This window comes from Tamandua tetradactyla, chromosome 1 (genome assembly GCF_023851605.1).
Source record: "Tamandua tetradactyla isolate mTamTet1 chromosome 1, mTamTet1.pri, whole genome shotgun sequence".
In the NCBI taxonomy this organism is placed as follows: Eukaryota; Metazoa; Chordata; class Mammalia; order Pilosa; family Myrmecophagidae; genus Tamandua; species Tamandua tetradactyla.
This window is the reverse complement of record NC_135327.1, coordinates 225099280-225127109: the sequence shown is the minus strand read 5'-3', so window position 1 is coordinate 225127109 and position 27830 is coordinate 225099280. Positions and strand designations below refer to the sequence as shown.

At 37.3% G+C, this 27830-nt stretch overlaps 1 protein-coding gene across 1 annotated transcript in view; it reads left to right on the top strand.

The window, feature by feature from the left end:
- The window catches only part of GPR158 (G protein-coupled receptor 158), a 486825-nt gene extending 461224 nt beyond the window's left edge, over positions 1 to 25601 (top strand). The window contains exons 7-11 of the mRNA XM_077153523.1: positions 127 to 365; positions 9965 to 10103; positions 15635 to 15740; positions 20260 to 20406; positions 21200 to 25601. Coding sequence (XP_077009638.1) covers positions 127 to 365; positions 9965 to 10103; positions 15635 to 15740; positions 20260 to 20406; positions 21200 to 22672 — 2104 coding nt within the window. The 3' untranslated portion in view covers positions 22673 to 25601. The remainder of the gene's footprint in view (positions 1 to 126; positions 366 to 9964; positions 10104 to 15634; positions 15741 to 20259; positions 20407 to 21199) is intronic.
- The last annotated feature ends 2229 nt before the right edge of the window (positions 25602 to 27830 follow it).

The window sequence follows — 27830 nt, the reverse complement described above, 5'->3', positions numbered from 1 at the left end:
CTGTCAAAACTCTGCTTAAGTGGATTATGGTAGGTTTACATTTAATCTGTAAAAATATGATAGGTTAAGAATTTTACCTTCCAAGTGTTGTTTGCTTTTTCACGTTTTGCTTTTTTGCTTTTCCAGGGTTTTGAAGGTGTTCCTGTCACGAACAGCCCAGCGGATTCCATATATGACTGGAGGGCGGGTCATGAGGATGCTTGCAGTAATACTCCTGGTAGTATTTTGGTTTCTCATTGGCTGGACTTCGTCTGTATGCCAGAACTTGGAGAGGGAGATTTCACTCATTGGCCAGGGGCAAACATCTGATCACCTCATCTTCAATATGTGCCTCATAGACCGCTGGGATTACATGACAGCAATTGGTATGTGGTCCCTTGGTGGTTGTCTTGCCCTTTTTCCAGTAGAATTATCAGTGACTTCTTTAGAAGGCTCATCAAACCTTTCCACAAAGCCTAAAGAATTTTACCTACTGTGGTTTTGTTAAAGCAATGTCATGAAAATGCCAGTAATGACATGCTGAATGCAAGCTTTTACTGGGAGTTTCCATTCTTTTTCAAAGAGGTATGTAGTATTATTGAGAAAATATAATCAAGTAAACCAGGAAGGGGAAACAAGGTGAATAAAAGCAACTTTTGGGGGATCTTTTGTTCAAAAAATCTTTTTGCTTTCCATCCAATGAATTGATCCTTGTATGATAAATAATAGCTATTCTCTTGGATGATTTCTTTAGTTGGGAAGCAAGCATACTGGTATTTCTAAATAGTTTTGGTCCTAGGATATATCAGACTCAGAGGAACTAATCAAGATGAACTTCCTGGAATATGATGATCACTAAATCTCACTTGTGCTCTGGGCATTTCTTAACATTCTTACTAGATCATTTAAACAATGATTATTACAAGTCTTGTAAATTCTCTTTATGCCTCCAATCTTTCCATGTCCCCTCTTTATCTTAATAGAGTATTTCTAGTTGAAAAAGTAAATAGAAGGCATCATATCAGACCCTTTTCACAATTGCCTATGTAGTATCTATGTCTTCCTATATCCCCAACCACACTAGTTTTTACATCAAAGTACATTTCTAGTTAGAAATATGAGTCAGAAATTTAAAGAAATAATGGGTCCATTCTAATTTTGTTTACTGCACATGGTTGCTTAAAGTGCTCACATGATTCTCTATCACAAGTTTCTTTTTTTTCTTTTTCAAAAAGCAGAAACAGAAATAGTAAAAGCTTGGAAAATCCTCTAACCCTCCATGAGTCTGAAGTGATTTGAAAACATAGAATGGGAAGAAAAATGACTTTCAGAATCCCATTGCTATGAAGGTCTATTCAGAATTTTCAATAATCGTTATATGTCCTGCAGGAGAGAGATGGACATTGGACAATGTGAGGGGTGTTTTACAGGCTCAGCAGTCTGTTATGTGTTGTGTTGTTTCTTAAGGTTTTGTTTTATCTGGTAGAAGGAGAATTTTGAATTTAGATGCCTCAGAGTATTTCTGGATTAGACTAAAATTCCTACAAAGACTTAACCTACCATCCCTTTTTGAGACTTATCTGCATCTATAGTAAAAATAACACCATAGTACTTATTGTGTTCATCATGATCAGAGCCAGAGCCTTTAATTTTCCTGAGGATGTTTCAGTATACTACCTGTTGCTCACTGTTGGCAGGACAAAGGTTTCTTCTATGTGCCCACCCTCCTGCTGCCCCCTCCCTGGTAGCCTGATGCTTTGCGGCATCGCCAGCTGTACTTTTGACACCAGCCCCTGGCACTGAGCTGAGTACAGCTGTCAGTTTAGGCTCTTAATAAATTTTTCTCCAAAGCCTAAAGAATGGACTTAGCTCCCTTTATCTTGTGATAATTTCTATGGCCACGGTTAAACCAGCATGAAGAACCACACTGTATTAGCTAGGGTTCTCTAGGGAAACAGAATCAGCAGGAGATATCCATTATGTAACCATGGGAATGTCGAGTCCAAGGTCTGTAGGGCAGGCCACAAGCTGATAACTCCAATGAAGTCTACAACAAACTCTCAGGAGAGGCTGGCTGGGCAACTGTGAGAATGGAAGAGTCCAGATCCATAGGGCAGGCTGTGAAGCTGGCAACTCCGAGGGTCTGGACGAACTCCACAGGAGAGGCTCAGCTGAAACAGGAAGAGTGACTGTCTCTTCTGAATCCTCCTTAAAAGCCTTTGGTGATTAGATTAAGCATCACTCATTGCATAAGACACACACAAAATCAGCTGTGGATGCAGCCAACACGCTCATGATTTAAGCCCATGAAATGTCCTCATAGCAACAGACAGGCCAGCCCTTGTCTGACCAGACAACCAGGTACCACCACCTGGCCAAGCTGACGCATAAACCTGACCATTACACGTGCTTAAGCTAAAATCCAGAAATTACTCAACTACCCTCAGTTTTCACTTCAATGGTAAAAGTGTATGTTCACATTTTGGAGGTATTTTTAAGGAAGTTATGTGAACTAAATTGGTGATTTCTGATCCTTTTAAAAGATTCTACTCCTAAATTCTATAGCAGTCAAATATAGATTGGCAAAAATTTCTCATGCAAGTAAAATTATAATTTTAAAATATTGCATAGAGTATTTACAACTAGTGACATAGAAAAAAATTGATTTGTTTTTTATTAACTTTTTATTATTTTACTGTCATCCCCCTAAGAACTGTGCAAATAATACAAGGATTGAGATTGGGGAATATTCTCCTAAATTTATGAAGAAATCAAATAAATATCCGAAGCCTTCCTTAGTTTAAAAGAGAAAAATAGGTAGTAGGACTTTCAAAAATTTTTTTCTAAATCTAGGGTCCCCTGGTTGATATTCAATTGTCCATATCCAGTATTTTTTCCCCAATAGTGCTAAAATTGGTCATGTTAAAAAGTCGAAACTTCACCCCCTACCATTTGCCTAATTGGTTGTCACAAACTGATTGACAAATGAGTAGAACTGACTTCTCATGCCCAAATTAACCTTTACAGTTTCACCCCTAGAGTTTAAGTAGACCACAACTTGACACCTAGATTTAGGGGTTCCAGTAGAGCCCTCCAAAACAGGTTTCCCGAATTTGGGATAAATTAAGTTAACAGTAGAGATGGTAATGTTATGGAGATTAGTCTTCTAGGTATATTGAGTTAGTAAGCACTCAACTTTGGATTACACAGTTAGAATATATACTGAAGCTGTCTTAGTCACCAACATAAATAAGCAGACGCTTATTTACTTTACCTGCAGGAAGCAATAAGCCTGCAAAAAAGCAGCTAACAGATGGTAAAGCCAAGGGCCTTGAGGCCTTCCTTTCCATGACCAAATCTGCTCTCAGACGTCAGTATAGATCTGGGCAAACGCTGAAGTGGTTCTTCTGTTTCTTCCAGAAATTAGGTGTTGATCTGATATGGGATAACCTAAAAGGGAGATAATAGAGAATAATTGAAGATAATCTTTATCCTAGCACAAGAATACATTCCAGCATTGATCACCTCAATGTTCAGAAATACTAAGTAGCTTCCGTGGTTTTCACATGAAACATTTTCACTACAGAAAATATAATCTTTACTTTGCTCCACTGGCATGCTCTTCTTCTTTTTTCTCTTTCCTGGCATAATTATACATATATAATTATATATATATATATATATATATTCACATAGGCAGGCACCAGGAATCAAACCTGGGTCTCTGGCATGCAGGGAGAACTCTGCCACTGAGCCACCGTTGCCTGCCCCTGGCATAATATTTTAAACATACAAAACAGTCAGTGTGTTCAGTAATTTAATTAGTGGTATGCCAGTATTTATAAGGAACTGAGAAAAATACAGCTTTGTGAGTTGTATAGGGAAATATAAAATAGCAATTGTTTTTAAAGATTTAAATAATTACCCTGGAAGATTAGGCTATATTATGGCAGGTAAAGTTTGATGTAAGTGCCATTTCATGAGTATTAGGAAAAGTAGAATTAATCTTCATCTAATTTAGATTAGGTTCATTGATTTACATACATTTTCTTTTATTCTAATATACCATATTCCTTAATCCATGTTGCATTACTTGTTACCATTATAAATATGTATCTGTACTCTTCATTCTTCTATAAAAGCCTGGCAGTCTTGGCATTTTTTTGCTTTGCTTGGATTACTTCACTAGAAATGCACACATATTTTTTGAAGAGTTTGCTTAACGTTTTCAGAATGACTGACATAGGGGGTTAGTTTTCAATGTCTTTATGTACCATTTCTTCTTGAAAAATATATTTTATTTCTCTGAGGCTTAATTATTTATATGATACTATAGGGTAAAAAAGAAAGGATATATTAATTTGCTGTATCCATTAATTTTAGGCTTACAATATCACTTCTATCTTTTGGAAACAGAAAATTTTGTCATTGGAGTGAGGATTGTCCTTGGGCAAAGCTAAAGGGATAGGCACCAAGAATAATTAAGATGTCTGTGATGACCACAAATACTTCTAAGAAATTTCACTTCCCCTGTGGAACCCTAGGATTTTAAGAGAAAAAAAAATTAGGAAGAAAAATCTGTCTTTTTGCTTGAACAGAGTTATCCTGTAGATATATAAATTACATGGGAAATATTATATATACAATATTATATCTGGGAGATATCCTCTAGATACATGGATTAACTCAGTTATCAAGAAATTTTAGCAGACTTATTCCCTGTATAGAGAGGAATGGCACCCTAGTTTAAATAACAAACTGCTGGTCCCTATGGACTAAAGGTTCCAATGTGTTCTGAAGCTCCACCAATTCTGATTTCTGCAGTAACTAAAGAGAAGCGCTGGTTCTAGTCTTTCCTCTGAGATCAGGGTACTTATTAGAATAAGCAGGAGTAAAAGGTTGGGTTTTCCCTGTTGCAGCTGACTGAGACCCATTCCCCTCAGTAGTGGAAACCCTGACATAATTCAAATGAGAAACTCCGGCTAACAACAGAAGATTTATAATCACCTCCTGAACCCTTCCTCCCTCAGTGGTCAGGCAATATTCCAAACAAGCCTAGCTCAGCAAGAGCACTTCCAAGATTTTTTTTGTTTTGCATGGGCAGGCACCAGGAACCTCCAAGATTTTATAAGCAATAAATTGACCAACCTCTCAAGGACCCTCTTACCAAATTTCAACTTTCTCTCCAAACAATATACACACAAATGATAGGGGGAAGAAAATGGAAGTATGGAAGCATGTTTACTTAACTGAAGTATCCTAACTTAGATCACCTGTGGAAGGAAGCAGTAAAGAAAAGCTAGTGTGCAAATGTGTGACTATCACAGCAGTTCCCGCCTTGAGAGCCTCCCCCACAGCCAATGGGTGAGAGAATAGAATCAAGTCGCATGACTGCTTTAATGCATAGGATTAACATTATTCCTCAATCTTTCCATACAATAACTCCATCCCAACCTTGAAATTTCTGCATTCAGAATTTTCCCCTAATCTTTTTAAAGGAGTCACCTATTCTAAGATGAAACTTTCATCGATGTAGATAAGGTCCAAAGCGCATTTAGCGCAGTGCCCAGCACATTCAGCAGATGTCAACTATGAAATCGGATTTGCTCGGGGAGCAAAAAGGGCTTCCAAGCAGAACTCAATTATTGCTCACTATTCAATTCTGAGTAATGTATTAGTTGTTTATAATGCAGACAAAATGGGGCTTTGGAAAGTACGTGTTTTCCTCAGTTAGGTTAAGAATCTGCCCAAGGGTTTTGCCTGTGCCACCATTAGCAGTGAGCAAAGGAGGACCCCTGCCCTGGGTGTGTTCTGGGGACCACTAGGCAGGCATTAGGGGGCCTGAGTTCTGGCCTCTGCTCTGCTGCTACCAGAATAGGTACAATTGGAACAGAAGAAGGTTCCAACCCGGCAATGCCTGTGGTCTAACAGCGCCCTTCACTTGTGGCTTGCTGTCTCAGTGGCTGGGAGGAACCAGACGTCTTACTCCAAAGTTCTCGGTGTGACACGTGGCGCAGCACCCACTTCTCCTGTTTCTCTTTCCCAAAGCTGAATCAACTAGCCCGAAGGCCAATAAAATGACAGCAAGTGGATGATCCAGCCACCCACACACTTAAAAATGTCTCCCTGGGCTCCATGGCCAATGAAGTCACTCCTCCCTTTAAATTCTGTCAGAAAGTCACTCTCATTTTCATCAGTGTAACTCTCATAATGGTACTTCTTTTAACCAAAGAGAAAATAGATAAGGCTCCAGGGTATCAAGGCACCCATATGCCAGCTGAACCCCGGAGCTGGCATTTGAGATAGTCTCAAGAATGATGGAAGCCATTGGATTTAATACTTAACTATAACCAATGTGCTGCCCACCATACTATTAGGATGAAAACAAAGTGAGTTATCCCTGTAGAATCTTAATTATTTAGATTGACCATGAATTTTCTAAGTAGATATGATTTGGAGAAAAATAGAAGAGAACATTAAAAGAAACATCTGGGAAATGAAATCTTCATATGTTTTGGTTGATGTATGTATTTATGCCATGTAAAATAATTTTTGCAGGGGCTAAGAATGGCGAATGGCATTAATGGGCAGTACCTGTGCAACATTGCCCAGCTGCCTGCAGAAGCACCAGCACTGCTGGCCCTTTGCGGTGGTCTTTCTCTCAGTCCCTCTCTTGAAATAGAATCATCAAGTCGCATGACTGCTTTAATGCATAGAATTAACATTATTCCTCAATCTTTCCATACAATAACTCCGTCCCAAGCTTGAAATTTCTGCATTCCTCAGGTGGTCTAAAGTCACAGAGCCTGCCATCTTCTCACTGCTTTGGTTGGCCCCGCCAACCATTTTCTGTTATTTGGACAGATAACATAAAATCAATGTCAATACCATACATTAATTTTTAAAAAGCTGCGGTCATTAACTTTTTAAACTGAGTGTTATCTTTTATAGATTAAAATAAAATGCTTCAGTTTTCTGAAAGCCCACTTTGGCCCTTTAAATAGAAATGTGTTCTATTTTTCTCTATACTCCTGCCTCCCATCAAAATCATTTAACATGAGAGATAATTTTCTAAAGCAGAAGCCCAACACATATTACAACTCCCACATAATAACACTGCAAAATTTGGTAACATCTGCATATTTTCTTTACTAATTGCAGTGTTAGTCTGAAGTTAATTATATGAAACTGATTTTTTTCCCAAGTACAACTTTTGTATATCACATCTAGTTTAATTGGTACTTTGAATAATAAATTGTTTTTATGGCTAGAGCATGTTGTTTGATTTTGCTAATGAAAGGATTTTAATGTTCTGCTTAGCTATTATGAGAATTCTATTTTGTCATATATTTTTAAAGTAATTCTCCATTGTAGCATACTAATTAACCTGATAACTATTTTCCTTTTTTGTAAATCTTCAGTATGATAAAATTATATAAAAACACTGCAATAAGTAGCAGGAGATAATGCAGCTACATGTGACTCCTTCAGCAGCAGCCTATTGTTGTATCAGTTTTGCTCAGTAATGTTTTCCCTTCTCCCTTCCTGAGCGCCAAGCACAGTAGGACACTCTGCTTTGTGGCCTGTTGTTGAAGAGTGTTGCCACTCTTAATGCTAAGACGCCTCCAGGATCTGTAGAGCACCTCCAAGCCCTGCAATATTAGATGGAGTCACAGGGTAACAGAAAGCCTACAGCTCTAATGATTTAAAGAAGATACTGGTATCACTTATATTCATTCAATCCAGCAGATATTCATAATATCTCATTCATCTGTGCTCGCTTTTGTGTGGACAATGGAGAAAAATCATTGAAAGGCTCAACTTTTGCTCTGAAGGAGGTCTGAAATGCAGGGTGATTGACAAGACTCTGTGAAACATTTTCTCCCAATTATATATTGTGTGGCATTATTCTCTGCATCGTATCATGCAAATAGTTAAAAATGATGAGAGAGTAGAGGAAGGAGAATTCAATGTAGGTTAGAATCATTTAAAGTGGCTTTTTATGGAAATGGGAACTAAATTGGACATCAAAAAAAATAAGCTAAAATTTGGAAATGTGGGGGAAAGGAGATTGCTAGTAGAAGCAATAGCCTGAGAAAAGAATAAGAAGCAAGACTAATCTTTGGCATGTTCAGTGAGACAATGAGACTTCCTAGGTCATCTCAAAGAGTTCACTTTGGGAGTAGAGATCATATTTGATATATAAAACCAAAGCTTAGTCTGGAAGGCTAAGAATGTCAGGATGAAGCTTTTGTGAAATGATTGTGAGCTGCTGAAGGTTTCTGAATATAGCTGTATACAGCCCTTCATGCTGGGAGTATGGAAATGCTGAAGAACCATGGAGACAAGGCAAAAGCTGTAACTGGGAGATTCCAGACAAACTGGGGCAAAACTAAGGAGCAGAAAGCTTTGGTGCTGACCTGAGGGTTAGAGACCAGGCAAAAAGGCAGGATCTAAAAAATATACAACACAGAAGGATAAAGCCAAACCATATGGGCACCTAACATAAAGCCTGGGCAGCAAGAAAATCTGATTTCAAATCTGGGTAAGGAAGGCAATAGTCATACCATGGACAGAAAAAGAAGAGTTGGGAAAGGAAATTGACATGAAGACATCAGCATCTCCTGATTTTCCCTTCCCAACCCAATAGAGCTTGGCTGGAAACACATTCACTTCCTATGGCCACTGGTCAACACACTGAATAATTCAAACCTACATTAAACTTCACGGAGAGATTTGAGTGAAGTTTCTTTTTCTTTTTTGGCTTCTGGCCACATTAGGGTTTTGGAGTAACCTCTGACATTTGTTTTTTGAAGGGGTTTTCGGTAATTGCAGTACTTACTGGTTCTTAAGTGATGGTAAAAATACACTGAAACTTTGGCAGGTAAAACACTTTGACATCTAAGAATAGAGATGAGTATTTCAGTATACAAGTTACCTTAGATAATGCATTTGATGAAATGTTTTTTGTTCAAATTAGAGCATTCTTCTTATTGATTAGTTATTATCCGCCAATGAGGTGGTGTCACTGAAATAGATAAAATTGGCTATAAAGATTATTGTTCAAAATGAGTTAACAAATAGTCATGTTCAGTTTGAAAAAAGTCATATGAGATATTTAATAGAACCATTTATTTAACATCTACTATGTGTCAGAAACAACTATGTTAAGTGTTTTAATATGATTTAATTAGCACATAATCGTATGAAATATGTACTTTTCCAATCCTTGTTCACAAATGAAGAAACTGCGGTCAGAGAGGTTAAGTTCCCTGAGACTGTACAAAGTTCCTTAGGGACAGAGCTGGGACCCACAATCAGGTCTGGTGTGACCCTGATACCCACGTCTTTAACTGCTGCACTGTGCCTATCTCTTTTGGCTTGAGTGATCGAACAGAGTGATTGTGAATTTTCTAGGCTTTTCAGCACTCCACCCCCAAAAGACATGATTTCTGTCATGTGTGAGGATATAAAGTTTCGTTTATTAAAGGGGCCACTGAGCATTCAGTGACCTCTTGGCTCACGTCCCTGGTTATGGAGACCTTTATGTATCACACCTGGCCCAAAGCAGGAAGAATTTAAATTTCTAGACGCCTTAGAGAAGCATGTTAAAGCCTCTCTTTTCTTTGCTGAGATAACTTTATTGTGACCCAAATGCTCTATGAAGATCCTAAACCTCTGTTGGGGATGTGAAAAATTATTTCACCATAGTTTTAGGATAAAGTCAGAGATTAACAGAAATGCTAGGCTTCCAAACACTGTTTTAAAAAACAACATGCTTTAAAAATCTTCTAGACACCGAACAGAATTTAAAAATGAATGTATGTTGCATGTATCATATGTGAACGACATTATGTATATATCTATTTCTAAGTAAACATATGCAAATGCATACTAAAGAAATTAAGCTTTATTTTTATCTTCACCTGTAAGACTAATGGGGGCTTATTTATTTATTTACTTATTTATTTGGTTCTTCACACAGCTGAATTTTTATTCCTCCTGTGGGGTGTTTATCTCTGCTATGCAGTGCGGACGGTGCCATCAGCTTTTCATGAACCACGCTACATGGCGGTTGCAGTTCACAATGAGCTCATTATCTCGGCTATATTCCATACAATCAGGCGAGTGACCAGTGGAGCTAGTTATTAGCTACTTTATTTTTTTAATGTGTTACCGTTTAACTTAAATAGGAAAATCAAATAAGATGCATGTTGGAAAGATTTAGGAAGAATAAGTGTTTTGTAAGTTGACTAATTTCTTTATCACCAAAATGGCAAATGTGCAGTTTCTTTAAAATTCTGTTGTTCTGAATTCCTTCTGATATGTTAGTTATTTCCTTCAGTTTTTAAAGGTTAATTCAATGATATTGTATTGTATTAAACCACTTATGGAGATGTCATTGGATGTTGTTCTGTACAAATGTAATACTTTCTGTTCTCAAGGTACAGAGAATCCATATTTATATTATGTATTAGTTAAGGTTCTCTAGAGAAACAGAATAAGCAGGAATTATTCATAAATATAAAATTTATAAAAGTGTCTCATGTAATCATGGGAATGTAGAGTCCAAAATCCACAGGGCAGGCTGTGAAGCTGACGACTCTGGTGGAGGGTCTGGACGAACTCCACAGGAGAGGCTCACCGGCCGAGAGCCTGTCTCTTCTGAATCCTCCTTAAAAGACTTCCAGTGATTAAATTAAGTATCACTCATTAAAGAAGATACTCCCCTTGACTGATTACAAATGGAATCAGCTGTTGATGTAGCAATGTGATCATGATTTAATTCTATGAAATGTCCTCATAGCAAAACATAGGCCAGCACTTGCGCAACCCAAAAACAGGTACCACCACCTGGCCAAGTTGACACATGAACCTGACCATGACACATTATAAGGCAAATAAACTGCCTATGTCTTCATTCATGCTTAATATGCTGGTTTAAACCTTCAAAATCTTGGTACATAAATAGACAGCATACCTATGTAAATTCTGCTGAATTCAAAATAAAGCCCAAAATGCCACTCCAGATGATTGGATATGAGATACAACACATTGTAGTGATAAATTTCAGTGCTAGAAATGTGTTGCCTGCCCCTGTATTTGGATGGTCCCAAATGTTTCTATAGCAGAAGAGTAGCAAGGAAGAAGAAAGTGGCTTAATGATGAAATGAACAAATGAAATATTGGCTTGTCTTCTGAAAATTTCACCTGATCATATTTTAAAATGAAATAAAAAATTTAGGGTAGAACTAAAAACAAAATGAATCTTATCACTTGAAAACCAACAAAAAGATGTCATTCGATTGCTTGATATGATTTGAAAGTTAAGACACACTTAATGAACATAATTAGTTTCTACATAGCTGTCTGTGCCCGGTGGAAAGAGGCTGCAGAGGGGACCGCTCTCCTTTGGTTTCAGTTCCTTTGTTTATATTAAGACTCCACTGCAGATCAGTAGTAATGGGAGTGGGAGGAGAGGGTTGTGGACCTTGTGGAAGGTTTTCAAGCTACTGATCTTCTCTCATTTTGGTCAAAACTCATAAAATGGTCTCTTGTACCTTTAAGAATAGATGGTGCCCTAGAGCAGTTGTGCCTTTGGCATGGCCTACATTTTGTAAACTTGTAAGTAAGAAAAGGTGGTATCGATGAGCTGACAGCCGTGGCAACTCCATCAAAGGGCCAGTAACCAGGTGAACTTGCCTCCTCACTTTGGAACGCTGCCCTGCCTCCCTTCATGAGAGAGAGACGAGATAGAAGAGGAGAAAGAGATCAGAAATGGGAGGAAAGGTGAGAAGGAAAATACGAGAGTATAAATAAGCTCAGGGAAGCATGCTTTCTCAACTCTATTCAGATGAGAGTTCAAGGGTCTGAGGGGGGATGCCTTCTATCCAAAACGTAGTGAAGACCAGAGGGACGTTGTCATGGTGACAGAGCTCCATGGCCTTTACCATCTTCCAGAAGAGCTAAACACATGTTACAAGATCTAACAAACATGCTTTCTACAACCAATTATAAATTAAATATCAAACCAGCAAACCAACAGAAGAGTTATAAGCATGGAAGAAGCTTTCATACAGATGAGTTGAAATGTCTTCTATCGTCAGAATAAGCTGTGTAGTCCATAGGCTTTCCACTTTCGCCCTACAACTGGCTGCTGCAATTTTTGGAACCAAATTAATTGCCCAAGAAATTAAATCTCTTCAAAGTGGGTGCCTAAATTGACCTATATCCTTTTCTACCCTAAAATTTACTCTATTTAGTTTTCATCATTAAATATGTTTTTTCAATGAATTATAAGCTCTAAGCTGGCCCAAGTCCTTTCATAAATAAGAAAGGTAAATTATTACTTTAATGAACTTTAAAAATAAAACTCTTAACAGGGTATTAGATAGCAATTACAGAAAAATCATAAAATGATAAAGAAAAAAGTAACTAAACTCCCTAATCCAACCACCCAAAGATAAGCACTATTGATTTATTAGTAGAACACTTTCCGATGTTTTTATATGCAAGTGTTTATTTAATATACGTAAGTGCATGTGTATGTATTAACATTTTGTTACCCCCATTTTGGAGCCTCACAATGCAAATTAACGTACTGAGAGTTTCTGCTCTAATGAAACCTATTTAACTTTGTATAAACAGCATTTTCCAAATTTAACTGACCTTATAATCTCCCCAGCCATTATTTGGCATGTAATAACAGCAGCCATACTTCAAAAAATTCTGTTTTACTACTAGGCCAGGTTAATAGGAGATATATGTTAAATATTGATTTAAAACAGTTGACTTACTTTGCTCTAAGTCTTTCTAACAGAGTCTCAAAAAACCAATCAGCCCAGCCAATAGAATCATATAAATGATGAGCTGTGTTTGTGAAGACGCAAGCTCTGGTTAAATTGCTCATGTGGTCCCTGGCATATTGGCGCCACATGGTATAGCCTACTCACAAGGTTGGTTTTCTTCAAGATGACTGTTTCAACCCCATCATTTGGATTGGGAGGATTTCCACTGGTACAGGAGTGACACAGAAAGCAGAGCCAACTTTGGGAGGCTTTGTTGTTTTCTTAGGAAAGCCTGAGTAAGCCTGAAGGAGAAGCCTAATGGTTAAATTCCGAATCTGATCTATCTGCATATACCAAATTGGATCAGATGGTGGCATATAGGCTTCAAATTATCATAGTATATATTAGCTACTCTCTTTTGGAAATTTCATTTCTGCAGCCATAAAGGACCAAGGAATGAAATTATATTTTAATACAGTAAATCTGCAGAGCACTAATTTTGGGGTGTAAGAGTTAGGAAGCAAGTAATACACAGTGATAATTAAATCAAGTATACACTATTTCTTATTTACTACATAGACTTAATTTATACATTCTGTGGTTCCAATATTTGTAAAATCCAGGAATAAGGAGCAATAGCATAGCAATTTAAATTGGCTGGATTTATCTTGGTAGTTTGTTTTTTTTCCCTGATATAACATTAAATAAGGCTTCTAACAGCAAAGCCACTCTCTGATAATATGGCATATATATGTATGTGTACACACGCACATGTATACATAAATACACGTTTGTGTATATATTCTGCTTTATATGTATGTATACATGTATAAACTACGACTACATGCTATATACGGGGTATTTACCTTCATTCTTACCAAATTTTCTGACTGGAGAAAAATAAACTAATATCAAAGTTCAGGTCTATAAGGGTTAATAATGCAGAAGGCATTTTTTCCAGTCTGCTCTAATCCTTTACTTATTTTGATTATAAGCATAAAGCAAACCTTTAGGAAACTGCAGGACTTTTAAAAAGTTTTTGTTTTTAACTCAATTTTCAAATATTTCTATGATCTTGGTTTTTAGAACTATTTTTAAAGAGTTAAAATACTCTTTTAAAAATGAAACTTAAAAATACTATGAAACCTATTTTTTTCTTAAGATATTCCTTGTCAGAACTGCAAACTAAAAAGCCTGGTAATAAGTGAAATCTCATTAATTTGCGAGAATTTGATGTCAATGTACTTCAAAGTCAGTTTTTGAAAGATTTGCCTTTTTAATTAAAAATATTTGTAACCATCTTTCATCCAGATATAGATATAATGAGGTTAAGGCTTATGTGTGTTGACATTTGGGATAGGGATTACTAGTACCTGAGGATGCTTTCGGAATGTAAATCCATCTGCTTTGGTGTCATTTCTGGTGCTTTGCTGGCATCAAATGAAGAAATGATGTAATTTCTGGTTCATTGCCAACACCAAATGCAGAAATGATGTCATTTAGTAACGCCTTTCTGCTGCTAGCAATGATGCCAACAGAAAGGGATTGTATCATTTTTCCATGCTACATTATATATTGTTTATAGGTCTCAATACTATGCTCCAGAAAATGGAACTTGTTACTGAGTCTGATAATCACATTACAAGACTTCAAAAAACTCACCTGACTCAACAAACAGATAATACCAAATGTGCCTCAGCCCTGAACGAAGCGAACATTCACTGGTTCTCAAGGAGTCTCCTTGATGAAAATTTTGTTTAAATATAATTCTGGAAAAAATGTTTTATTACTTAGTACATTTGTTTTGAGTATGGTGGAACAGACACAAAAATTAGTTTCTTCTCTTTTTAGTTATTCAGGTTTACTTATAATTAGGATATCATGAGCATTTTCATAGGAAGTTAATTCTTACATTTGATGAAGTGTATTACTGAAACAAAATTCTAGTTCTTTAATTCCAAAGCCAGAAAAGTTTCATATTTAGCTTATGGATAAATCCTGGAGGTGGGAGGGATTAGAAGAGAGATGTGATTGGAAAATGACCTTTATAAGAGCTATACCTGATTTATGCATATGGATGAGTCCTTAAACATGAGTCTTAGTTTGTACATGCACTCACTGACCTATGAAAGTACTCCAGAATTACCATAATAGGCATCAGTCCTGAGTCTCTCCCTGAATCCTTGAGGGGCCATCCCAGAACATAACTTTATAAATTCCTCAGTAAAGTCAGATTTGAAATAGTACCCTTTAAATGATTTTAAAACATATTTGATGCTTTAGAGCAACTAAATTTTGTTATAATCAGAAAGATGCACTTTACAAGCCATTGGCCTGTTCATTTTATCCACTGCATGGTTTACTGTCTAAGCCCCTGGGATCACTCACAAAGGCAGATAATGGCCCACTCTTTTTAAACAATTCTAAGTAATATTTTTAATGACTTTAACTAAAAAAGATTAGAATCAGCATTATTTGGATATATCTTTTTAACCAAATTTGCCTAAAGCCCAATTTATAACCTTCTCTTTCTTTGAATTCATATCTTTTCACTGCTTTTGCTTTGCAGGTTCAACACACATACAAAACAATAATCTTAGAAAATGTTTAGCACATTATTTCTTTTATATATATATATACATATGCTGTCTTTCTTACTATTGATAATCTAAAATGATAAATAATAAATTGTTCACAAATTAGGCATTCAATTAGGTCTTGTTCTTTTGTGATGAAAACGTGTGCCATTCAAATAGCAATGCAGTTTCTTCTTTTTTGTTAATGCACAAGGAAAAGAGTTGCCAAGTATCCTCAGGTTTTAAGAAGAAACATTGCTGGGTCTCTAACTCAGCAAATTCTCCTTTCAGATTTGTCCTTGCTGCCCGCTTGCAACCTGATTGGATGTTGATGCTGTATTTCGCACATACCCATTTGACAGTGACTGTCACCATCGGGCTGCTTCTGATTCCAAAGGTATCTTCCAGTGCCACTGTTCTCCTGCAAAGCAGTGATTTTAAATGGGCATAAAGTTGTTTCTCCTTTAAAAAACATCTGGTAACATAGGCAAGGGGAGGTGTGAAAATTTGCTTGATACTCTAAAATATTTTCAAAGCTCTCTTTAAGAAAATTGGGCATTTGGGGTTTTTTGTGGTTGTTTGGATTTATTAAATATCTTACATGATTTTTAAATGGCTTAACTTGCACAAAATCTGTCGTCTTGCTTGTTTTATTCCTTTTCCAAATATTTTGGAGTATAGTTATGTTTTAATTATTATGAGTTCAAGGTGATTAAAGTTGTTTAGGGGTTGTGACATTAAGGCCATTTTTAAAAAGAGCTATCCTATTCTTAGAATCCTCTGGTTTGAATGCATAGTCAGAGAACTCTTGTGTTTTAAATATTCAGAGAATCTTTTAGGTAAATAGCAATAAATAATTATACTATTATTTTATTGAAGAATCTCGCTAAACAATGATAGATTCTGACAAAGACTTACCAAGGCAGATAAAGCAGTGGGAAAAATGGGCTGGCACTCAGAACTGGTCTAGCACAAACTAGTCATGTGATCTGGCATTAGTCACCACTTTTAATCTCTTGGTGTTTCAACTTCCCCATCTATGACATAATAGCAGTAGTATGTGATTGCTTATCCCATAAGGCTACTTGGAAAGAAATAAAATGATATAGGAGTTTTGAAAATAAAAATGTATTGTACAAATCGCAATGTTATCATCATTATTTTTCTTTTTACAGATAAACATATGAGAACATTTTATATATTTGTTAGTGCCACACAATGAAGCAGTAGCACATCTAGAATCAGAAATGTGATTTCTTATCTTTCACTTCAGGCTTCAACTGAGCTTTCCCAATTAACCAAAACTTTGAGATTCAGCCTGACTGAAAAGTCCAAATGGTTATAAACAGAAAAATTTACTTATATTCTCCCCACAATTTTTATTTACTAACCACAGGTTTTATGAATTAGTCTGGTATTTCTAATTTATCTTAAATCATTTTAATGCTCTTCATAATATAATTACACATTAATTCCATTGATTTATACTGAGTCTGTTTATTCATTCAAGAAATATTAGTGTGCTCCCAAGATAAGTGAAAATATATATTCACACAAAAAAACTATACTCCAATACTCCTAACAGCATTTTTCATAATAGCCCCAAAGTGGAAACAACTCAAATGTCCCTCAGCTGATGAATGGATAAATAGAACCTGTGATAAGCAGCAGCCTAAAGTTCAGCCATAAGAAGGAATGAAGTACTAACACATGATACAACATAGATAAGCCTTGAAAATATTCTGCCACATGAAAGAAGCCAAACACAAAAGACCACATATAGTATGACTGTATTTATATGAAATTTCCAGAATAAGCAAATTAGTAGAGACAGAAAGTAGAGTAGGGCTGCCTGGGGATCGAGGGAGAGGGCATGGGGAGTAACTACTAACAGTTACGAGGCTTTTGTGGGGGTGTGGGGTGATGTAAATGTTCAGGAATTGATTATGCCTACCTGACTCAAAGGGAGAAATGAAATGTAACAAAATAGGATTTCAGTGGCTAAGATATTTCAAATAGAGTCAAAAGGCTATTCTAGAGGTTACTGCTATGCAGGCTTCAGCTAGATATTGCTAATTGCCATGGTATGCCAAGTTTCAACCAACAATATTCCTGAAAACCCTAAAGAATACCAACGACCCTATCTGAGGCGCTATAAAAGTTTCACTCACTAAGTTTATTTTTCAGAAAGTTTGTACTTCCAGATTGTTTCTATGCCAGATAAGCCCTGAAACCCAGAGGCACAGTCTCTCCAAGAAAATCAGCCAGTTACATCTCCCTTCCCCATAATGTTGACACCTCTTTTCAACATGAAGTTAGAATGGCCATTGCCCAACTATCCCTAAAGATTGGGAGAAGGAAGAGTTAGAACAGAGAAGATGCATTTAACAAATGAGTATGACTACTGATTCACTATATTGGTATTTTTTGTCAGTCTCTAGTGCATTAGAACAGCTAGAAGGAAATACCTGAAATTGTGGAACTGTAACCCATATCATACTCTGAAATGTTCTCTATAACTAAACTATACTTTGAAATTTATCACTTTTCTGCATATTGTTATATTTCACAACCAAAAAAATGTTTTAAAAAAGTAAAGGAAGAACTTGCTATGGGTGGCGGAAGTAGCCTTTTTAAATCAGTTATTGATTAAATGTAAAAATCTTGGTGTAAGAAGGGGGATGATGATATTTAAAGTTTCAAGGAAAAAACTGTGGTCCTTATATTTACTCTTCTACTATTTTTGTTTTGTTTGTTTGTTTTGCATGAGGCACTGGGAATTGAACCCGGGTCTCTGGCATGGCAGGCGAGAAGTCTATCTGCTGAGCCACCGTGGCCTGCCCTGCTTTTTTGTTTGAACAGAAAGTATAATTCAAAAATTTAATCTTTGAAAATCACAATAGGAAGCCAGCTTACTGACTAGTCCAACTACTCTGGTAAACATTCAAGAAATGAATCCCAGGGAATGATCCCCAGGTCTGATTTTGTGCCAACACTGTAAGGCCTGGTGCCTTATCTTTCTACCTTCCGAATGAGAATTAAACCCTATAATTGTAAGCCAGGATAGGAAGATATTGAAAAACAGAAATATTATTGGTCAAGAAACACAAAGTGTGCACCCCACCCCACTCCGCTGGCGGGGCGGCGGGCAAAAATAAAAGAAAGAAAGAAACACAACGCGCTTATCATTCATCAGAAGAAAATTTAAGTTTTTATTGTAAAATACATTACTATTTACTTAATACCATTACAGAAGTACTGTTTATTTACTAACTATTCCAGTGTATAATGAAATATAATCTTTAAGGATTAAAGAAGAAACTACTATCCCATGATTAAAATTATGATATTTAAATACTTAAGGTATAACTATGCCCTTTTTCAGGGAAGAAGTTGCAAATGGTTAAGGATGAATCAAAATATGTTGCATATAAATGTAAAAGAACTGCTTAATTTACATATTAAATATAGTATTGAAATTCAAGGTTAAGTGTATTTGGAAAAAGGATAAATAAATAAATAAATTTTAAAATGTCAATAAAGTAAAAAAAAAAAAAAAAGAATTCAGTCTAACACCTACTTCAATTGTTACATACATCCTAGAGGTGAGATGACTGAAAAATGACACCCAAAGCCCTCATTTATCTGTATCCATTGGACTTACTGACATCAACCACAAAGTGCCTAATAGCAGTGAACAAATTAATTCGGCACAGTTCACACATATACACTTTTTTTTTTTTTGCATGGGTAGGCACCAGGAATCGAACCCGGGTCTCTGGCACGGCAGGCGAGAAGTCTGCCTGCTGAGCCACCATGGCCTGCCCTGTACTTTCTTTTTGTAGAAGCTCTTTCCAGGTTAACTTCCACCTTCAACAGGATTTCCCTAGAGCAGTGATGGGGACACCAAGAAACTAGACTTTTTCTTGTAACAATATTAAAATCTACTTTGGGAATTTTTATATTATGTCATTTGGGCTATACACTTATGTTGCCCAAGGCTCTGAAAATTGTTGTGAAAAATGTCTTATAAGTCTGATATAGCATTCAAGCCTTTCTATTTAATTGAGATATAATTTATATACCTGAAATGCACAGATCTTAAATGTACAGTTCAACCAGTCTTTACAAACGTATATATTTGTGTAGCTCTCACTACTATGAAGAGCTGGAACATTTCCATCACCCCAGAAAGAGTGCTTGTGCCCCTTTCCATTTAACATTCTATTCCCCAAGCCCCCCTAGCAATTCCTGATTGATTCATTTTGTCTAATCTAGTGGAATCATCTAGCAGGCCCTCACTTGTGTCTGGCTCCTGTCCCTTAGCACGGTGTTTCTGAAATTCACCCACACTGCTGCAGGAATCAGCAGTCTGTTTTTGCTGTTACTGAGAAGTAGACCAAAGCATGAATGCCACAGTTTGTTGATCTATTCTTCTGTTGATGGGTGCTGAGCTGTTTCCAGTGTGTAGGAATTTGTCCTTGTGGTTTTCATTTTCATTTACCTGATGACTGATGATGTTGAATGCTTTTTCCTGTGCTTATTGGACACTTGTATATGTTCTTTTGTGAACTGACTTTTGCCTATATTTTTTAATTGGGCTTGTCATTTTGTTGCTGAGTTGTAGGAGTTGTTCATATATTATGAGTTCAAATTCTTTGTCATATATATGTGTTATGGATATTTTCTCCAAGTCAAAACAAAGGAAACAAGGAACAACTTTTGCCCTACTAATAGCTGCAGCATATAACACCGAAAGCAAAATATAATTAAAGTAGCAAGTATTTTGTATAGCATTTACTGTGGATTCATCAAAGCTGAAGAATTAATATTAACATTATATACCTTTAGGAAATTATTGTTCTTTGTCTCACAATGGGTTAATGCCTATAATTCATATTGAATATGTATTGCAGTTTTCACATTCAAGCAATAACCCACGAGATGATATTGCTACAGAAGCTTATGAAGATGAGCTGGACATGGGCCGCTCTGGGTCCTATCTGAACAGCAGTATCAATTCAGCCTGGAGTGAGCACAGCTTGGATCCAGAGGACATTCGGGTAATGCCAGCATTTCTTCTTTCCTGTTGCAGAGTAGGCCCATTTAGGCAGGCAGGAGTGTAGGGGTTTGATTTTATGTGTGCTCACATGTACGCCTCTGTGTGAGAGAGAGAGTGCGTTTCTTTGTGGACTGAAGACGTGAACTGCAAAGTTAATCCAGTTCCAAAATACATAATACTGGTATAAATTAGATTGCACAGGTTATTTCAGCTCTTAAGTGGCCTGGCCAATTTTGATAGTCTTGGCTGATTAGTCATGCTTCATTCATGACCCCTTGCTAGTGGGAAGGTATAATAGATGTGTGAGCAGAGAGCCAAGATTATTTAAAATAGTCTCTGGCAAAGTGTCAGCATTTGGAGGAAGAAGGTTTTTTTTAGGATTTGAAGGTCTGTTGTCTCTTAATCCTAATATAACTTCAGATATAACTTTATCGATGATGATAGTGCTTCCAGCATTGTTCAGGTGTGCAGTTCGCCAGTAGGTGACGAGCTGTGCTTTGTTAATCTCCAGCTCAGTCTGGCCCACACAACATACAAGTTCAAAGTGCTTGCCCCATGAAGCAATGGTAGGATGCATAAGTTCATGTTTTCAAGTCCAGATTGTACATGAAACAAAACACAGAATAATCAGAAAGCAGGAAACAAGAGAGAGTGGATGAGTACAGATGTTAAGAAATTATTGAGCATTTGCCCTAAAAAAGCTCAGACTCATTGAATTCAAATAACATTTTGCAAGATTATCTGGCTAAAACACCAAATTCTATACCTTTTTGAATTTGCTCTTGTTCTGGCAGGACGAGCTGAAGAAACTCTATGCCCAATTGGAAATATACAAAAGGAAGAAGATGATCACGAATAATCCCCACCTCCAGAAAAAACGGTGCTCTAAAAAGGGCTTGGGCCGTTCAATCATGAGACGAATTACTGAGATCCCAGAGACTGTCAGCAGGCAGTGTTCCAAAGAGGATAAGGAGGCCACCGATCACGGCATGGCCAAAGGCACTGCCCTCGTTAAAAAGAACCCACAGGAGCCTTCAGGGAATACTGGGAAACCCAAGGAGGAGTCTCTGAAAACCCGTGTCTTCTCACTAAAGAAATCACACAGCACTTATGACCATGTAAGAGACCAGACAGAAGAGTCCAATAGCTTAGCGACAGAGAGCCAAGAAGAGGAGGCTACAGAAAACTCCACACTGGAGTCTCTGCCAAGTAAAAAACTAACACAAAACCTTAAAGAAAACTGTGAGGCCGAGTCCACAGAGTCCGTACCTTTGGTGTGTAAATCAGCAAGTGCTCACAATCTCAGCTCCGAGAAGAAGCCTGGACACCCAAGAACATCCATGTTACAAAAGTCTCTCAGTGTCATAGCAAGTGCCAAGGAGAAGACTCTTGGATTGGCTGGGAAGTCCCATACACCAGGCATGGAGGAACGTGCTAAAACCCAGAAACCTCTGCCAAAAGACAAAGAGACACCTAGAAACTACTCGAATTCAGAGAATGCAGAGACAAAAGAGTCTGTCCCCCAAAACTCCAGTCATTTGGAGGAGCCCAGAAAACCTCAGAAATCTGGAATTATGAAACAACAAAGGGCCAGTCCTCCCACTGCCAATTCTGACATGAGCCTGGGCGCCACACAGACGGACAACTTTGACATAGGGGAAGTGTGTCCTTGGGAGATTTATGACATGACCCCTGGTCCTGTGCCTTTAGAATCAAAAGCTCAAAAACATGTGTCTATTGCTGCTTCTGAAATGGGGAGAAACCCAACTTCTTCCTTCAAGGAGAAATCTCATCACAAGCCCAAGGCCTCTGAAGTATTTCAGCAATCCAGTCAGCAGAGCACTGGGGAAGCCGAGGACTGTGCATGGGAGAACCAGGGGCCAGCACTTTTTGAAAATGAGAAGCGATTGATCTCCAAAACTCAGGTTCTCCCAGGGAGAGCTAAGGACGGGAATGCGGGTGAGCATTATGCAGCCGGTGTGTGTGCTCGGCCAGATGCAGAACGGCCCCCCAACGGTGCAGCAGCAAAAGTGGAGAATGGAAATCTCAACCCAATAGGAAACCGGGAGAAAAAGACATCTTCCCCTGAGGAAAATGTGCCTGGCCCCTGTAACTTGAGTTACAGCTTTCAGCGCCCTTTGACCTCACGAGCTGAAGTGTGTCCTTGGGAGTTTGAGTCCCCAGATCACCCAGTTTCTGAAAGAAGTGTAGCTTTACCTGCTTCTTCTGCATTAAATGCAAATAAGTTAGCAGAGCCTCGGAAATAAGAGGTCTGTGATACTTGCAAAGTGTAGCATCCCCAGAAAGCCAAGGAGAAGGAGGAAAACCCCGATTCTATATAAAACAAGATGCAAGGATCAGAAATTCCCAAGGAATATTGTCAATCAAGGGAAATGTGGCAGATAGTCAGGTGGGGTCAAAGGTAAGGGATGGAAAAGGACTAGGAGGGAAGGGAGGGGCAATAGGGGCTACAAATGGAGAGGTCAGACTCAGGGCCAAGAAAGGTCATTCCCCTGGTGGCAGCAGGAAAAGCAGCAGGTGCAAGGGAAATAGCTCTCCAGGTCTGCCCCTAATAGATAATTACCCCTAGGACTTTGAAGATGCTAAGCAAGCAAACCAGAAGACACAGAAGAGGTCTTTGCAAAGAAGAGAAAGGTGGACTGAAGTTCTGAGTAGCTGACTGAAAAGAACTCTCACTTTACATATTTAATCTTGATGGCACTGCTAACTTAATGCATCCCCCAAATCCCTTTTCTATTAATGATTGCTCTCATTTTCTTATAAATGTATGTTTCAGTACATTGTTGTATCTCATATCAAGCATTCCAGATTGTATAATTTTTGCAAATAACTTTGATATTATGTGACACGACACATTTATGCAATCTGCCGCTACTCAATTGTTATTGCAACTTACAGAATTCCTGTTCTCTATTAACTTTAATTGGTTTTTGAGGTACAGTAAGCTTTCTCTGGCTTGGGAGGCCATAACTGTTACGATTTTCAAGAAAACTTTTAGTTTTGGCTGTGTTTTATATATTGTGAATGTGGATTTGACTCTATTATTTCACATCACGATTTGTTATTCTGTCTTCAGCAAGGTTTTTATGCAAGCTAAGTTAATTGTATTGCACTTCTTGTTAGGGCTCAGATGCTTCATTAATATTGGAGATCAAGTGGTTCTACTAAGTCATAAGTCTCAATAAGTTAAGGACAACTTATCCTCTGTTTGTTTAAGGTCAGAGATAGATAACACCCTCATTCCAATTAATTATCCTTTTTAACTCTCTCAGTATTTCATACTTAGCAGCATTTCCTAAGGAAGAAGCTAAGAATGAGAAAAATATGCTGTGGATTATTTTTCAATTGTAAAGGGAAGTCTCATAAGAATTACAGCAGTACTACAGAGCTAGGGATTTTGCCTTTCAAAACAAAGACAGAAAAGCAGATCCTGGCAGCACTTTCAAGGGATTATTTTTCTAAAGAGAAAAGTTTTGGTAGCATCAAGATCATTGTACGGATATATTTTTATTATGCATACTAAATATATAATATTTTAAATTACCTTAAACTATTTATCTCATAAACTCTTATTCATTGCTTCAACTAGGGTTAGAATTTTCAGGACTCAAATCCCAAAGAAATTTATAGCTTGAATTTTTCAAAACCTCAGTGTTTTGAGCTTTTCATTCTTCCAAGCCCTGTGAAACTTACAAATCCTGCAAATTGCCGCTGGCTCAAGATTAAAACCTAAGGTTTATTTGCAAGGCAATAAAGCCACCAAAGCATACTTTTTATAAAACTTATTGCATTCCACACTGATATCTTGGCATGAAAATCCTAAGCTGCTGATTTAGCCCCCCACTGACATGATCATATGATGAGATTTCATTCCAAAGCTCAGTCTCCTTTTATTTATACGTGAGTCACTTTGCAACAGAGCCCAGACTTTCCTTTCACTCTCACTCAGCACTGAAATATCAACAGTGTGTTTGGCCAGGAATTTACAACTCAAAAGACCAGCCTGCACTTCATGAGGGTCAAAGAGAACATGCTAGGATAAAAGCTGCAAAGAGGGAATCAGGAAGTGGGGGCAGGGATGCTCTTGGAGAAAATTACACTCAGTGGGAAGGTAAAACTAGAGGTTTTACCATATCTATCATCACGATTTTCTCAGCCATTCTTATTCAGGGGTAAGTGTTGTTTTGCAAGGCTGTGTGCAATTCTTCCTCACCCATTTGCTTGCTTCATGCATATCCTCAGGTTGGTGAGGTAGATTTGAAGAGATAAAGAATTACTGCTTTTCTGTGTGTTCTTTCCTTCACTTACTTCTTGTCTTCCCTTCCTTACAATCAAAACGTATTGATTTAATAACCTTGGATATTATTCCAAGGCCTATTTGTTAATTTGGCTTGGAGTTTCTAGACCCATCTAACTGTGTCATTTATGTCTGAGCACTCTGTTCACTTTCTGAGAAATAAGCAGTCAAGCATCAATGACTTTTATTGCACTTCAGGATAATCCTGCTAGAGATGTGGCTTAAAGAAGACCTGCCAAATTGTCCCTTAGTGACAGTCTACATAGAGTCCACAGAGAATCTTCCACCAGCATAAATCAGTGAGTGTGCCTAGGCTCTTTCCCAGAGTCCCATCACCATTCCTTATCAGCAAGACAAGTTTAACTCTACAGTTTTGGAGGCGACTTTACCAACTTCACAATTACAAGAAAGTGAATAAACAACATTAAGGCCACAAACACTTGCTAGGTTGTCCTTCTCATTGCATGTGCAGACTGCATCCTGTCCTTGTTTTTATGCCAGGGTTTATAAATAAGTAGATTTATACCAATCTTAATAGAGCTGTATATTTTATGTAAGAATTAAATGCTTTAAGACATGAATTATAACTCAACCCATTGTAAACTTTGGTGGCAATATGGATTTGAAACTTGACAGTTCTCTTGTATTTGCTTCCTAGGTTACTGCATGCAAGTGATGACAGGTAGGATTGAAAAAACACTGCCTTTGACTTCTAGCATTTAGCAACTGAGAGTTGTAGAGTTAATAAAGCTGAGCTGTAAGTCTCTCACTTAACCTGTGGTTCTTCTGACACTATTATCTGAAATCTACAGCATCCCACCATGAAATATTGGTAAATTTATGTTGTGATGTGTTGCAGCATGTAAATAATTATAACTTCTCTGCAATAAAACATATTTATATGAAGATGATTTGTGGTGATGTGTGTATTCAACTACCAAAATTGAATTTATTTCATCTAACCAAATTTAGAGGAAGGAATTCCATATGGATCTTTGACTTTGGTCTTCCTGTGCATAGACGTTCTCATATTCCGCCTGTCTACAGGAATATGTGATTAGCAAACATAACCTCAAACATGCAAATAATCCTCTTGGAGCCAAACAAAATTTATCAGAACTATTGATACTGATATTATTAATAGGGTTATGTCCTAATGGAAACGAATTCAGCCACATTGATTTATTCATTTACTCAGTACATGTACCAGGCAGTCTGCTAATTGGTGATGATACAAAGGTGAACAAGACTGCCAGAAACACTCAGGCCCATAAAAGTGTCCAGCCCCTGCTATGACCAGACACCGGAAGGCATGACTAAGTCACAGCATCAGGGAAGACTTCACAGAGAGCCAAAATTCACAGGCTGAAACTCTACATTGGTATCCGGCATGGAGGGAAAGTATGCAAGGCTGGGGAGGTCATTGTGTTCACCTTGCATGCCATACTTTGGGGGTGATTACAGCGCTATCCTGTGGTATGGGAGCTCTCAACAACTTTCAGATAGGGAAATCCTACTTCAGTCTGTTGCAAATGGAGAGCCAGTTTTCCTGGGACCATTTATTGAAGAGACTATTCTTTCCCAATTCAGTGATCTTTGTCCCCTTGTCAAAAACCTATTGGCCATAAATAAGAGTTTGTTTCTGAACTCTCAATTCATTCCATTGTTTAATATGGCTGCCCTTGTGACAGTTCCATGCTATTTTGGTTGCTATGACTTTGTTTTAAGTTCTAAGATCAGGAAGTGTGGATCCTCCAATTTCACTCTTCCTTACCAAGATGGCTTTGGGCATTCGGGGCCCCTTACTCTTCCATATAAATTTGATGATTGTTTTTCCCATTTCTGCAAAGAAGTGTGTTGAAATCTTGATTGGGATTGTATTGAATCTATAAATCACTTTGGGAAGAACTGACATCTTAGCAATAAAGACTTTCAGTCCATGAACAGAAAATATTCTTCCATTCCTTTAGGTTTTTTTTTTTCTATTAGCAATGGTTTGTATTTTCTATGTACAAGTCTTTATATCTTTAGTTAGGTTTATTCTTCAATATTTGATTCTTTTAGTTGCTATTATGAATGGAATTTTTTTCTTGATTTCTTCTTCTGATTGTTCAGTCCTAGTGTAAATAAACACTACAGATTTTTGAGCAGTTCTTATGCCCCACCACTTAGCTGAATCCATTTGTTGTAGATTCAGGATTTGTTGAGTTGTCAGGATTTTCTGGATATAGGATCATGTCATTAACAAATAGGGAAAGTTTTGCTTCTTTCTTTCCAATTTGGATGCCTATAATTTCAAATAGGGAAAGTTTTACATCTTCATTTCCAATTTAGATGCCTATAATTTCTCTTTCTTGCTTAATTGCTCTGGCCAGAACATCCATGATGATGTTGAATAGCAGTGGTGACAGTGGGCATCATTGTCTTGTTCCAGATCTTAGAGGGAAAGCTTTCAGTCTTTCACCATTAAGTATGAAGTTAGCTGTGGGATTTTCATATGTGACTTTTACTATGTTGAAGAAGTGTCCTACTTTTAGTTTTCTAAGTGTTTTATCGAGAAGTGGTGCTGGCTTTTGTCAAATGCCTTTTTTTGCATCAATTGAGATGATCATGTGTTTTTTGTTTCCCTAATTCTGTTAATGTGATGTAATACATTAATTTATTTTCTCTTGTTGAATCACACTTGCATAACTGGGGTAAATCCCACTTTATCATGGTAACTAATTATTTTAATGTGCTGTTGGGTTCTATTTGCTAGTATTTTGTTGAGGATTTTGACACCTATATTCATTAGAGATACTGGTCTGTAATTCTCTTTTTTCCTGGAATCTTTATCCAGCTCTGGTATGAGGGTGATATTGGCATCATAGAATGAGTGAAGGAAAATCAACAAAACCAAGAGTTTCTGGGAATTGGCCCATTTCATCTAGATTATCTAATTTGTTGGCATAAAGTTGTTTATAGTATCCTTTATACTCCTTTTTACTTCAACAAGAATGGTTGTTCACCTTTTCATTTCTGATTCTAGTTAGTTTTACCTTCTCTTTTTCTTCATCAGTCTAGCTAAAGGATTGTCAATTTTATTGATCTTTCCAAAAAACAATTCT